Genomic DNA, 15,776 nt, shown 5'->3' on the forward strand with positions numbered 1-15,776 from the left:
AAGAGTCACTACAAGAAATAACCCCACTAGCTAACTGTGTTTATAAAGATAGGAGTGAGTCTCCTTTAGCAACGCAAACAATGCAACTACAAATAAGTGATCTGTTTGTTTCATTGGTGTAGCTATTCCTAAAGTACTTCATGAAAGCAGCCTTATTGATATATTCCAGTAAAATATTGATTAGAGAGAAAGCATCCAAATGAAGTTTGTGCACATCGTTTCTAGTTATGAAAAAAAAAAACAAGGAATCATATCATTCATTCATTCAGAAACCAGGAATAGTACAGTAGATGAAATAAACGTAACAAATGACAGCAATGGATAAATTAAAGAGAAGCACCAAAGTACAGTGATTTAATTTTTATGGGAAATCCTGGCTAACAGAATGCCAGGCATATATGTAAAACCCTAGCTAGAACCTCAGAAACACTGGCAGAAAAACTGGTGACGATCATATATCATCTCTCTTGCTCATTAGAAAATATGCCTGCAATAAAAGAAACACATAACATCATGACTTAATTAATCTTGTAAATGGTAATTGCTGTCAATTGTCAAGTATCAATGAGTGTGTAAATTAAATGTTACCCAAAATTGGATAAGACGTGTAGCTAGCTAGTATGAGTCTCTTGGGGCATTGCATCTAAAGCATTCCATTCTGCTAGCGAAGTTGTGCTCGTTGCACCCCAACCTGTGTCCCAATTATTATTAAAAAAAAAAAATCAGCATTTTATTTTATTTTATTACACCCAAAAACATATAGAGATTAATAACTAGATATGGATTACGAAAGTTGAACTCATTTGTTTATTATTATTAGAAGCAATATTACAATTATATGCTGGATTAAAGAGAGCAGTGTTTGAACCATGATGGATTGAAGAGAAAACTCTGTTCATTAATACAATCCATCACTTGCAACAAAACTAAATCTAAGTTTGGGTGTGCGAAGCGTAATTAAATGCTTAGTCATTAAGTTGGACAAGGAGGGAGACATTCCTAAAGTATCTAACTTGAAAAAGCAGTCAAAGAAAGAGCAATATCTTCACCAAGTACTTTTCTGGTCAGATTTTCAATATTTAGATAATGGGCACCTAGCTACCTGAAAATTTATATATATCTTGACAATGAACCGTGCCCAAAACAAAAGCAAAAAAAGCGACCTAACAAAGGTTTTTATTGATTATAAAAAAAAGGTAATGATAGGGAGATTAAATTTGTAGATAAAGATTTGAAAGTTGATGATTGATTTATTATTTACACGTTGATAAACATGTTTATTCATATTAGTGACACATTATTTAATCTGCAAATTTAGTTTTCAAACTTAGTTTCCCTAAAATTATCCTATAAAAATAAAGGAACAAATATATTACACTATTAACTACTATTTGTATCACCTGGTACAAATCCAATCTCCAGATTTCCATCCAGGTCGACCACCACCTGCTTCACCAATGCCGCCACCACCTCCAAGTCCTAACCCAAAACCCCGGGAGCGTGACATGTCAGAGTCAAATCCACAACCGCCTCCAGCGGCAGAATCATCCATGAAAGTACCACATTTGAAGCAGCTGGAACGGCTTGCAAAATTGTGGGCTCCACAGTTGCCAGCAGCGCAGTACCAGTCACCAGGTCGAACATCTGAACCGTTAGTCATGAACCCAAACGAGGATCCTCCTCCTCTTCCACCGAAGCCCCCGAAGTCTACGCCGGACTTGGCATCTCCACAACGTTGGCATGAGTCACGCCTCTGGAAGTTGAGGTGCTGGCATGACCTGCAGTTCCAATCTCCTGGTCGGCTCATGTTTTGGCCTGCATTATAAATAAAACAAAATGTTCTAGTGCACGGTACTTTAATTAATTAGTTTCTACAAATTAAGTTATTCTCACTTTTTATTTTTCTATATGTGGAAGTTAGTAAGCTGGAGAGGTGAAACTAATTTCAGACAAGCCACACTAGGTTTAGCCCAATAATTAGGGTAGATAAGGCAGGAGTAGAAGTAAGCTAGTTTAGAGTTTGAAACCCTAATAAAAATGAGACCTATCTAAGTTTAGTATCAAAAGTAAGTTGCTCATACTAAACTAAACTTCACCGAATTATTGACAAAATAAAAATTAAAGAAAATGGTTTACGCGCGCTTCTTTTATCTCCATGCCCTGTTTGTTTTTTGTTTTTATATGTCAACTTGTTCAATTCAAATACTAAAATAAACAGGACTGTGCGTGAAAAAATGTGTGCAGAAAGCATGCTTTCCAAAATGAAAGTTGAAAATAAGAAGCTAATTAAGAAGCAAGGTTCAGAAATTATAGATAGCTTGTGTGGGGTTTATACCCTAAGCTAGCTAGGTGAAAAGGAACTCAAGAGCTAGCTAGCATTCATATGAAGGTGCCTTCAAGGCCATGAAGGGATATATAGAAATTAGAGTATATGCAAAAGTTAAAAGAAGAAAGAGAACAGAAAAACTAGAAGCGAAGTAACCTTAAGAAAATTGTAATGGTCTTCAGAATCGGATATTTTGGAGACAGAGAATGGAATGGTGAGGTAATTAATGAGCCATGTCATGCAGGGAGTGTGCTTATATACAAGGTTAGGCCACAGAAAAAGGGAATAAATGGAGGGCCGTGTACTACTTTTTTGTATTCTTCAATTAGCAACCTTGATAAATGAAATCAGAGAAATCTAAAGGAAGAAAAAGAGAATGAAAACTCGATATTCCATGATTCCAAAGAGAGGATATTTTGAATTTGGAATATGTTCTTTTGTTACTGGCTTTCTTTTTAGGGTTTTTTAACGTGAGAAATAATGCATGCATGTACACACATATCAAGAATCAAACGGAATAATATTCATGCTGGTAACCGACTTCCACATTTGCTTCCCTTCATATAGTAAAGTTACTCACCTAATTATTGTGTTTCATAAAAAATTAAGAGTTATTCGTACCTTAATTAATAATAACTAAATTGCTTATCACATTAGAGGAATTGAGATAGTTGCACATATAATTATGGATAATGCTATTCACACATTCATTGTTATCTCTCACACACTCTTGTTAATTGTGTATTTATTGATTTTCTTCAATTCATTTGATCAGACAGCTAAAAATTGAGAGGGACATATGATAGGTAAAATTGGATGTGTGGATAGCACCACCCATAATTAACATATGGTAAAGCATTGATGAATGACTAATTTTGTGAGAATTTCCGTCAAAAATAAGCATGTAGCATGCATGTACTTAAAAGAGGCACTTATGCAGTTCTTCGATTTACTCCTTAAGTTAATGGAGTTCTAATATGGACTAAAACTACAATTTGATTATGGTTTAGAGACGAATGCTTCAATTTATTTAGTTTAATTAGAAAAGGATATGAACTTGCATATACGAAAGTTTTTTAACTTGTTATAAAACTTGGAGTATATATGAAATTAGAAATTTTGTATCAATATTGTAATTAAGAAGTTGGTGACAGTTCAGTTGGAAGTTATAAGAATATGCATGAAATGAGCTGCTCCAACCTATGAGAGACTACGAAGAGTTATTGTGGGACAAACTTAATGGTTATAATTAACGAAGATACATGCAATTATCATATTCTCACATTGGGAAAACCGTGCGTCTTGAAAAGAATAGCCTATTAATGAAAATGATAAGAGCCAGTCACAAGCTTTCACTCAACCCATGATAGTTAGAGATAGGTAGGCCGCCATCTTTAAAAAAACATGTGTTGAACTAATTAGGTTGACTGGGATTTGGATCCTCTCCTGACCCAATGGAGAGGATCCTCCTGACCAACCATTGTGGGCCGTTAGATTTTTATCCAACTGCTACAAATAAAGAGAATCCCTTTAAGGTACAATAATTATAACCGTTAGATGAAAATTCAACGATCCACAATGGTTGGTCAGAAGGATCCTCTCCATTGGCTCAGGAGAGGATCCAAATCCGGTTGACTGAAGGGGGGACAACTTGAAGGCTTTCTAGGCCTAGCATGCTAACACCAACAATTCAAGACCCACAAAAAGAAAATACAGATAATGTAGTCATTTAGCACAACAAATCTACCAATCAAGCAACTAAATGGTCCTAGAAAGGCCCTTTGACCGTGGCATTAACCGGGACCATCTTTAGTTAATTAAAATGGCAATGACGAGTTATTTTCTTGTTTTTTGGCAAACTAGAATTTCATTACCAGGGCAAAGCCACTGTTACAACGAAGGCCGGCCCACAGCAAGGCAAATAAACATACAAGAGAGTTTAGCAATCACAAGCAGTGCAAGGGGGATACAGTATAGGAATACGTTGCAACTATTGCGACGACGTCATCCCCATCCACTACCTAACCGTTTATCGTACATCGTGCAATCAATTTTCGTCGGATACTATTTGTGTTTAATTTTAAATAAAAAAAAAGTCAAATGATTATGGCCACACGATACACGATAAATGGCTAAAATATGAGGATCCCTAGGATCCCCACAAAGTGGATCTGGATGGGATCCAATTCCCTTAACATGAATGAGGACAAGGCAAATCATTCTTATTGAGAATGTGAGCCAATGAAGTGGGGGTCGATTGATCAAATATTACCGCTTATCTCTGTATTTCTAGCTGGATGACACCAAACGATCTGTCGCCATATTGGCTGATTTTGGGGCCTAAGACCAGCGATAGTCCTGGAAAGATTCCTATAATTAATTGATTTTCACAAGGGTACGAATGCCTCTCAACTGCCATTCATTAGAGGGCCACTCAAACTCGAAATCATTTTCTTTGAATTCGACTCAATAATGACATTAAGAAAATGCAGTCGCATGGCCAACTTACGACCCTTAATCTCTACCAAATCTTCTGCCACAACAACCTTCAGTGCACTGATGTTTGTCTTCTTAGCCGCCACTGTGGAGCCAAAAATAATCCCAAAAATTGTGGAAGTGACACATGAATTTTTAGGCAAAAAGGACCAGATTACCCTCGAGGCACACCAGATTACCCTCTATCAAATGAAGAGATGATAGAAATTTGCACCCATAGCCACAAGGTTGCACTCATGATCCCACTCAATAACATCAGCACACCCCGAACCAGTAGCAGAATTCCAACTCGCATCCATATTAATTTTAAGAAAAGGAGAAATTTTAAAAAATTTATTATTATCAAGCTTTAAATTTGATAACTAGTGTGAAGAATAAAGAAATATATTTTTAATGCGTACTCAACTTTTGATATGAAATCTAGGGTAATGCTAGGGAGACCAAATTTTTAAACAAAATTTTAAAGACCAAATAATGTGTCACAGCCCGTCCCGATAATTAATTATCGTGGTTGTGAAAAGATAGATTTACCCTTGAGCGTTGGATGTGTGTTTGTGTTTTGGGTTAAGGAATTGGGTCAATTAGTTCTATTCCTAACTAATTGGACCCAATTAGAACAAAAGGATTAAACAAATTTGATTGGTGTGTATTTTAGGACCACACACACATCCATACCCCTTTCTTTCTTTTCTCTCCCGTGCTATCTCTCTATCTCTCAGACTCTCTCTCTCTTTCTGCCTCTCGACATTGTGTACGGACAAACACCAAAACCCATTCACATTTCGTACATCGAGGACGTTGAAGGTACCATCGTGTTCCTTGCAAGCTCAGGAACACATCTAAACCATTTTCAGGTAAGGACAACTTTGTCTTCATGTCGAAACCATAACCCCGATTTGGGGTACTGTTCATGCAAACGTTAAATCTTGTTTTTTGGAAATTTCAAGGTCACAGGAAGTTTAAGGAGGTCCTCATGAGTCTCGGGGTACTTCGTTGAAAGGATATGGACGTCAGAGGGCCAAGATCGAAGTTATTCTAGGTAAGCCAAACTATCGAGCTTTTCCTAGGAAAAATGTAGCAGTTTTTAGGTCTTAAAACTGTTATAACGTGATTGTGGATGTCCCTAGTAGGGGTGGGTTCGGTTTAAATCGGTTCGGTTTTTTACTAAAACCGAAACCAAACCGAAATTTCGGTTCGGTTCAATTTTTTTTCTGTTTTTTTCGGTTCGGTTTTTTTTCGGTTCGGTTTTTTCCGGTTCGGTTTCGGTTTTTTGTTTTTATTTTTTTTCAAAAAATGAAAAACATTGAAATTTTAAATTTTAACATATCCAACACAATCATAACATAAACATTCTAACTATAATCAAAGACAATGAAAATAAACATTCAAAGTTGAACTAAAATCATCAATCAAGTCTTTCAAAGTCCAAACTAACAACCTCACAACACAAAAATCACACAAAAATCGTACAAATGACTTAGAAAAGTTAAATTGTATGATGTTGTTCAAAGATCAGTGTTGTTTGCTTGTAACTGCATGTTGACAACTTGATTAGTAAAGGTAATGCGTGGGTGGATTTATTTAGTGTGTGTTGGATTCTTTTCCATCACAAATTACCCAAGTAATCTACCCGAAATAAATGTTTATGGATTATGTTACATGTTATATGAAAGTAGATTTGGAAAAGAAAGCTGGCGCAGAAGTAGACAGTGCTATGGAGATGGATGTAGGTACTTCGGGAAGAGGTTTGGTTCCGGAACCTTATATGGGGGAGAAATAATAGGTTAGGGTTTAGAGTTTTTATAGGCCTTTTTTTAATATTTTGAGCTTAAAGTTTGGCAACACATTGGGTTAGCACATTTTGACTTACAAATTGGGTTTAGAAAATAATACCCAAAACAAATAATTAAATAAAAAAATTAATTTAATTAATTCGGTTCGGTTCGGTTTGGTTCGGTTTCTAGATCACTAAAACCGAACCGAACCAAAAGAATTCGGTTCGGTTCGGTTTTTTCAATTCGGTTCGGTTTTTTCGTTCGGTTCGGTTTTTTCGGTTTCGGTTCGGTTTGGTTTTCAGTTTTTTTCGGTTTTCGGTTTTTTGAACCCACCCCTAGTCCCTAGCTTCATTTTGGTACAAAATTCATGAAAAATGGTTAAGAAACGAGCGAGAATAGACGTTTTAAAGTTTTACCCAGTTTGAGGTCCACTGGAGTGGAGTTAGGAGTAGAAGATCGAGAAGAAGCTTTGCTTACTAATTTTCAAGTCAGGCCAATTTTAATTGATCGTGTGCTCAAGGCTCAGATGATTGATGAAGAGACCCAGGAAATAATTCAAGCAAGAAATCAAGGCAAAAAGAAAGATTTGGGATTCGAGAATCTGATGGTATGCTTATGCAGGAAAGCAGAATGTATGTGCCAAATAATGCAGAGTTAAAGAAAGAAATTTTGGATGAAGCACATATTTCAGCATATGCGATGCATCCAAAATGCACTAAGATGTATCATACCATTAGACCATTTTATTATTGGCCAGGTATGAAAGGAGAAATTGCCGAATATGCGAGTAGGTGTGCTATTTGCCAACAAGTTAAAGCTGAAAGGAAGAAGCCATTTGGTTTGATGCAACCACTTCCCATTCCACAGTGGAAATGGGAAAATATTACTATGAATTTTGTGTACAAGCTCCCTCGTACACAGAATGGTTATGACGGCATTTGGGTGGTAGTTGATCGGCTTACGAAGTCAGCACATTTTATTCTAGTGAGGGAGAAGTATTCTTTAAGCCAATTAGCTAAGCTATTTATATCGCAGATTGTGAAGTATCATGGTGTGCCAGTTAATATTATCTCGGATCGGGATCCCAGATTTACTTCCAAGTTCTGGATAGCATTCCAGGAAGCTCTTAGTACGAGATTGCTTTATAGTACGGCATATTACCCTCAGACAGATGGACAATCTGAGAGAACTATTCAGACATTAGAGGATAAGTTGATAACTTCAGTGTTGCAGTTTGGAGATAATTGGCATGATTGTTTAGATTTGATGGAGTTCGCCTACAACAACAGTTATCATTTGAGTATTGGTATGGCACCACTTGAGGCACTTTATGGGAAATCTTGTCGTACGCCTCTATGTTGGTCAGAGGTTGGCGAAAAAGTTTTAGTGGGCCCTGAGATTATGGATGTGACTACTCAAAATGTTCAGGTAATTAAGTCTAACCTGAAAGCGGCCCAAGGTCGACAAAAGAGCTTAGCAGACAAACATGCCACTGATCGGAAGTATGATGTAGACGATTGGGTATTCCTGAAGCTATCACCTTGGAAAGGTGTTGTACGATTTGGAAAGAAAGGAAAGTTGAGTCCTAGGTACATTGGGCCATATATGATCATCGAACGAGTTGATGAGGTTGCTTACAGGCTTGAGTTACCTCCAAAGTTGTCCAAGATGCATGATGTGTTTCATGTTTCGATGCTTCGACATTATGTTTCAGATCCTTCACATGTGATTCCTCATCAACCTTTGGAAATTAATCCGGATTTGACTTATGATGAGGAACCAGTGACTCTATTGGATTGGAAGGATAAGGAACTGAGGAACAAGACCGTGTGCCTGGTGAAGGTATTATGGAGAAATGATTCAGTAGTAGAAGCTACTTGGGAGACAGAGGATAAGATGAGAAAGTTGTATCCACGCTTGTTTTATGATTATTTGTGGATGTAGTGGTTATGTAATTTCGAGGACGAAATTTTATAAGGTGGGGAGATTGTCACAGCCTGTCCCAAGAATTAATTATCCTGGATGTGAAAAGACAGATTTACCCTTGAGCGTTGGATGTGTGTTTGTGTTTTGGGTTAAGGAATTGGGTCAATTAGTTATATTCCTAACTAATTGGACCCAATTAGAACAAAAGGATTAAACAAATTTGATTGGTGTGTATTTTTGGACCACACACGAATCCATACCCCTTTCTCTCTCTTCTCTCCCATGTTATCTCTCTATCTCTCAAACTTTCTCTCTCTCCCTCTCGGCATTGTGTACGGGCAAACACCAAAACCCATTCAAATTTCGTAGATCGAGGATGTTGAAGGTACCATCGTGTTCCTTGCAAGCTCAGGAACACATCTAGACCATTTTCAGGTAAGGACAGCTTTGTCTTCACTTCGAAACCATAACCCCGATTTGGGGGTACTGTTCATGCAAACGTTAAATCTTGTGTTTTTAGAAATTTCAAGCTCACAGGAAGTTTAAGGAGGTCCTCACGAGTCTCGGGGTACTTCGTTGGAAGGAAAGGGACGTCGGAGGGCCGAGATCGAAGTTATTCTAGGTAAGTCGAACTATTAAGCTTTCCCTAGGAAAAATGTAGCAGTTTTTAGGTCTTAAAACTATTATAACGTGATTGTGGATGTCCCTAGCTTCATTTTGGTACAAATTTCATGAAAAATGGTTAAGAAACGAGTGAGAATAGACGTTTTAAAGTTTTACCCAGTTTTCCGGCGACCGACGACTCGCCGGAGAAGATGACGGCATATTCTATCAGTTTGGATGAAATATGCTGACGCCGTTAGTCAGTTTTAACGGAATCTGTTAGATTTTAACAGAATATTCCCTAACGGCAGTTAGGGAATCCGTCAGTGCGCTTGCGTGTGGGCCGGGCGTAAGGCCGTGCCCTCCCCGACGCATGAGGGCGCGTAAGCCACAGAAAAATTATTTTAAAAATATCACAATGTTCGTGAGGTTGTGTAGGTCACGTTAGTATATGCAAATACCAAAATTGAGCAATGTATGAGAAGTTATTAGCTATTTTTGCCTATGTGCTTTAAAATAACGTTTTTATAGTTAGTTCGCATATAGATGAAATTTATCCCGAGAACGAGCGTATCCACGGGTGACTCGAGGGTTACGACCCGTCGACATACCAGTGAGTGGGCTTTTGTTTTCAGTATATATTTATATACTTGATATATTTCCCAGAAATACATTTTTTTTAAGGAAAGTATGCTTTGAAATAATATGCCAAATGCTTTTATATTCTGAATATGCATTTCTTGGTTGCATATATATATATATATATATGTGGTGCTGTGGAGGCACAGGTAAGTTCAGGTAAGTTATGTTTGGTTATATGAATCATCGATGATGTGATATGTGATTGAATAATGTTGAGCTTATAAAACTGCACCTAGGTTGATTGTAATTTAACCAGAGATGTGAAGTACATGCCTGTTTATTTACGTCACCTCCCGCACTATATGCTCATATTGGATCCAACTTAAGTGCACAGTCTTGTCGTACAGACCTTATTTATGGTTCCGACTCGTAGGTGACTAGCGATTTATTGTCCGGCTATTATGAGAGAATAGAATTGAGCATAATTATATTACACCCAATCTTGTCGTACAGACCCCTTTTTAGTGGTTCCAACTTATATGCAGTATTGCCGTATAGGTCATTGTAGTGACTTCGGCAAGATTAACTTTTGAGCTATGAATTCAACCATACAGACTATCACAGGGGTTCCTGCTATCATATCATATTTCTATGAAATCATTCTTACCTAGATTGTTTACTTTGTTATATTTTGGCATGGCATACATATGAATATGATTATGTGAAGCATGAATTGAATTGTTATGATTTCATATATATATATATATATATGCTTATATCTTGATTCTCGGAAAATTTTACATGTTTTACAGCGAGGGGTTAGTATATTGTTAAATGAAATGGTTTTGTAAAGCATTTGTTTTTGCCCACTCACGTTTTCTATTTGGCGCCCCTCCAGGTTTTAAGTAAGCTTGCTGTTGGAGGCTTGAGGATGTCGGTAGTTCTGACCTATCTAAATAATAGTAGGACGTTGCTGGTACTGTATAACTAGTACTTGTCCTACTAGATGGTGCGAAAATTAACTTAACACACAAATTTAACCCTCTTTTTGTCAAATTGTAGTATAAATGTAAGTAGGGATCGTTTTAAACCGGGGATTAGGAGGGCTTGCTAAAACCTCTAAACTGACATAAAAACATATAAACAAAGTTAAAAACACTAAACTAGACTCAAAGAACTTAAAACAAACTCAAAGGACTCAAAACAAGCTAAAAACGCTCAAATCTGCCTAAAAACACAAACTGTGCAGATTTGGACTCTAACACATTTTTGGGACACCTAAAAACACAAATTAAAGTAGATTTTGACTAATAAAACACTTTAAAGTAAAGGGGGTTTTTGTCACAGCCCGTCTCGGAGATACATTTGACGGGAATGTGAAATGACGGATTTACCCTTAGCGGGTATTAAGGTACGTGGGTGTGACGTTATTTGGATTAATTTTATAAGGTTGGATTAAATTTATTGGTTTGTAAAATATTGGGAATAGGGATTAAATGGATGGTGAGGATTGGTTTTGGTTGGGCCACGCAGGACCTCTCTCTTTCTCTCCTCCCCCGTGCCTCTCTCTCCCTCTCTCTCCTCCATCCCGACTCACTCTCTCTCTCTCACCCATACGTACGGACACACCCAAAAATCTTCCAAACTCGACGGATCGAGGCAACCAAGGTATGCATCTTCATCCTTGAGTTATTTTAAGTCGATTGGTACTAGTTTTAGGAAGTGAAACCCTCGGAATCACGTGAAACCCGAACCTTCATTTTTGGTCACTGTTCATGCACTCGTAATATGTTGTGTTTCAGGGAATTCTAAACTTATAGTGAGCTTAGTGAGGTCCCAAGGAAGCTCGGAGTGCTTCGTTGGAAGGATTTGGACGTCGGGATCACGAGGGTTAAGTTTGGCCGGTTTTGCTTGGATTTTTCCGGTGCGATTTAGTTGTTTTTGAAGCTTAAAATTAGTATATTGTGATTCTACATGTTGAGGGCTTCAAATTGATATATTATACGAAGACAATGGTTGAGAAACGAAGGAGAACGAAGCATTTGAAAATTCCCCAGTTTTCCGGTGAACTCGCGAGGAAGAAGGTGCGCGTGGACGCGCGTGGACCCGTGCCTTCCTTGGCGCGTGGGGGCGCGTGCCACAGTAAAAAATTATTTTAAAAATTTTTCGACGTCCGTGACGTCGAGTAGGTCAATGTGGTATATTCATATACCCAATTTGAGCACCGTATGAGAAGTTATTAAGAATTGTTTGTTAGGTGCTTTAAATAATGTTTTATAGTTTCGCATTTAGGTGAAAATGTGAATTGACGATCCGACCGTTGGATCGTCACCAAACTTTGATGCGTTGTAATACGTAATAATTGAGGATTATAAGAATTTACGGATTGGGAATCCGATTTACGGATCTTCCGGAATTGGAGTTGTAAGTTCATAATATAGAATGTTAACCGTCACTTAGTTTTGTTAATTGACGGAGATCAGACCGTTGGATGGTAATGAAATTTTAGGATGTTGTCCTAGAGATATATTGTGGACCTCTGGAAGTTATGGATTTAAAATCTGAGTGGCAGATCTTCCGGATCGAACTTCGTAGTGACGTATTTTATATAAGTTATATATTCTATCGATATGAATTCTGAGGTTGGATTTGATTATTGTTTTAGGCGCCGATCGTCATGACGCCTTGGCGTATTCTGCTAGGGAGTTGTAGGGCGAACTCCAGGTGAGTGGGCAGTTTTGATTTCGTATTACCTATATACAACTGTTTTTCCCAGAAAATACGTTTTTATGAAAGTTATGAATTAATTTGCCATGCATGCAATTGTTGAGATATCTAGATTGATAATTGATGCATATATATGTGAATTGACGCGGTGGACGCACATGTGAGTTTTATTATTATTCAGCTGAGTTATTTTATATAAATTGCATTGAAAGCTCATAAGCTGCACCTAGGTGTTAGTGCTTATATTGTTATTCACCACACCGCACGCTCGTCTTGGATCCAAGTAGGTGGATGTCGTACAGACCATGTGAGGGTTCCGACATGCTAGTAGTACAGATCACTAGATGTGATTCCGACTAGTGGGTGACCTTAGTTATGCGCGCTGATGATTGATGAGAGAAGCACTAGAGCGTATTATTACACCTATCATCGTACAGACTACTATACGTAGTTCCGAGTGATGTGCAGTGTAGTGCCGTACAGGTCATAGTTGGTGACTCCGGCAGGGCCGTATAGGTCACTGTGGTGACTTTGGCTGAGTGAGATGTTGAGCTTTAGAATCAGCCGTACAGGACCATTGTAGGGTCTCCGGTTGATATATTATTTCACCTGATTGATATTGATGCATTCTGATTATATTTTGGGCATGGCACATCATTACTGAGATACTATGTTGATGGTTGCGAACTGAGTTTTGTTGATGTGTATATATATGTTTATATACTATTTTCTGGGAAAGTATACAGGTTTTACAGCGAGGGGTTAGAAATGTTTTAAATGAAAGATTTTCGAAAAGCTTTGTTTTGCTGACGCACTCAATCTTGTTTTGCGCCCCTCCAGGTTCAAGTTAGCAGAGCTTTGGTGGCCACGAGGAACCCAACGGCGTTCTGACAGAATTCAAAAAAGTAGGACTCACCCTCGGGGGTTTCCATTTTAGTAATTGTATTTTAAGAGCTTCCGAACTGTGTAAATGGTTACGTCACTCTCACGTGACGGCCAGCACGCCCTCCTTCGGGACGGGGTGTGTCAGTTTTGGTTTTGACGAATTTGAAAACAAAACAAGTAAATTAAAGAACTAATGAAATATGCACAAATTTGAGTAAATTGAATGGATGGAAGGCTAGCTAGGAGGTTCTTCTCCACACATGACATACTTGCACATAAACCAATTTGTAATTGTTCTTTCAATCAATCATGAAACTCAACACCCCAGGTTAATTAAGTCCGCTTAAATTAACCTTCAAGTTCTCCTTAAGTTATTGAATTGGATGGGAAAGCGCATACAACAATTCAAGCATTCTTCAAAAGTTCTTTACGTGAACAGCACAATAAAGATACAATCAAAGATCATTAAGCATTATGAAAACTATAAGTATTGACGAGGCATTCGTTACTATGATGAGCATGAAACTCCTGCCAAGAATTTATTTAACGCGATCGTTTATAAGCGACCTCTACTACTTGTGAATATAAGTTTGTAACTATTAGGTGAAACTCCCTTATACTCTAGCATCATATTCATGCATGCAAACTAAGTGTGCACTCTTAATAAACATACACGAATAAGTTATCAATCAAGCAGTTAAACAAATTGAATTCACAACTTATGAAATCACAACTGAAGGTAATCAAATCATATTGCAAGCATGAACATGGTTTCGAATTCCCCCTAGCTAAGGGGGGTTTAGTTCCTCATACTCACAAAGCAAAGATAAACAAATTTAGACATTGAAAACAAAAGAATGAAAACACCTAAAAACGCTCCAACAATCCAACTTGAATGGCAAGCATGTTCAAGGGTCCTCCTTCTTCTCTTTGTTACAGCACAAGGTGTGGTTTGATGGATGAGTGGTAAATTATGGTGGTGGATGGATATAGGTGAGTTATGGTGAAGGGTGGATGGGTGGATTGTGTTCTTCCGGCCAAGGAATGAAAGTGTAAGTGTATGGGGTTGTGAGATGTGAATGTAGTGTCTTTTGATGGTTCTTTTCTCCTCCCCCTTGTTATGGTGAAGGGTGGATGTATTTATAGGCTAGGGAGAGGACCACCATCTAATTAAGATGGTAGTGGTGTATGTTGTGGTAATGAGTGGATGTAATGGGTGTAGTGTTGGAAATATGCCCTAAAACCAATCATGTGATGATACTTTACGGACATTTCACATGTTAAACTAATCTAGTTTAATATCAAGGGCAAAGATTATTGTTTTAAGCCGTCTCATATAAATGTTATATGCTTAAACGATAAGTCCAAGGAATATGTAATTAGAAGAATGTAATTTAAACAAGTTAGATTTATGAGACCATTCTCTTTCGTATACATATCCTAAACGTTCCTGATCATAGGATTGTCAATTGGGCATTGACAGTCCGTTAAGATCAGTACGTGCTGTGTCTTCTCTCATGGAGAGTGACTGGTCTCGAGTCATTGGTGTGATTGACACTAAGACAAGCATGTAGGTGCTCAATAGCGAATGAGTCCACTGAACACGATCAACGAGGAGTTCTCATACTCATGTCACATGAGAACTCATGGTTGGGATAATGCAAACTAGTCATTTGACCTGAGGCATCATAGTTATCTTGTGATTAAGTCCTTCATCTTTGACTATGTCAAAGTCACTCCATCAGAGGGTGTTCACAGCATAGTTGGGGTTAAGCCACTTAGCCATGGAGGCAAGTGAATGCGCAACAAGGGATCTCTAACCTTCAAACCGTTTGAAGGAGAATACTCTATGATATGATTAAAAATCTCTAGCTAGAGTATGAATGAGATTTAGGAAGTCATTCCAAATCACATTCAAGGTAATCATATAAGTAAATGAATCACATTGGATAATAGACATGAATAAACTATCAATCCAAACAATGTGGTCAAGAGTATTGTATTAGAGAAAGACCGTATTGCATTATAATCCTAAACTAAATAGGTTCTCCACCTCTTCTGATTAGCTTGGGTAACCATGACATACTGCTAGGTGTCACTCATGGTTTGTGGAAGCCCTAAACGTGTATAATCACTACAGGGAGAATTGAAAGTAAGTTTCAATTCACAATCGATTTGAAAGAGATCTAATCGCCCACTGCCTCGCTAAAAGGAACCTAATGGATCGTACACCGTGTAAGGTAAAGATTGAAGAAACAACGGAGATGAGTAAGAATAATTAAATGGTTTAATTATTTATGGCAAGGATTAATTAATATGTTAATTAATCAAACGAATAAAGTTCGTTAAAAGACCTAGGGTTAGTTTTGGGCCTTAAGGCCCAATGGGCTTCGAACGTCAAGCCCATTGACTTAAGTTGTATGACAACTTAATGACTAAATATTCACAAAGGCCCA

General features: G+C 37.7%; 2 protein-coding genes across 2 annotated transcripts; one reads left to right on the top strand and one right to left on the bottom strand.

Moving 5' to 3' along the window:
• Nucleotides 1-239: 239 nt before the first annotated feature.
• On the bottom strand, nt 240-2,617 carry LOC103435471 (transcription initiation factor TFIID subunit 15-like). The gene is made up of 4 exons (XM_008373871.4): nt 2,483-2,617; nt 1,401-1,815; nt 589-691; nt 240-487 (listed from the first exon to the last, which is right to left on the bottom strand). Exons 2-3 carry the CDS (start codon nt 1,805-1,807, stop codon nt 616-618), a joined length of 483 nt encoding a protein of 160 aa, XP_008372093.1. The 5' UTR covers nt 1,808-1,815; nt 2,483-2,617; the 3' UTR covers nt 240-487; nt 589-615.
• Nucleotides 2,618-7,123: 4,506 nt separating this feature from the next.
• On the top strand, nt 7,124-8,541 carry LOC139187856 (uncharacterized). Its single transcript, XM_070804464.1, has 2 exons — nt 7,124-7,204; nt 8,026-8,541. Exons 1-2 carry the CDS (start codon nt 7,124-7,126, stop codon nt 8,539-8,541), a joined length of 597 nt encoding a protein of 198 aa, XP_070660565.1.
• Nucleotides 8,542-15,776: the final 7,235 nt, after the last annotated feature.

This window comes from Malus domestica, chromosome 09 (genome assembly GCF_042453785.1).
Source record: "Malus domestica chromosome 09, GDT2T_hap1".
In the NCBI taxonomy this organism is placed as follows: Eukaryota; Viridiplantae; Streptophyta; class Magnoliopsida; order Rosales; family Rosaceae; genus Malus; species Malus domestica.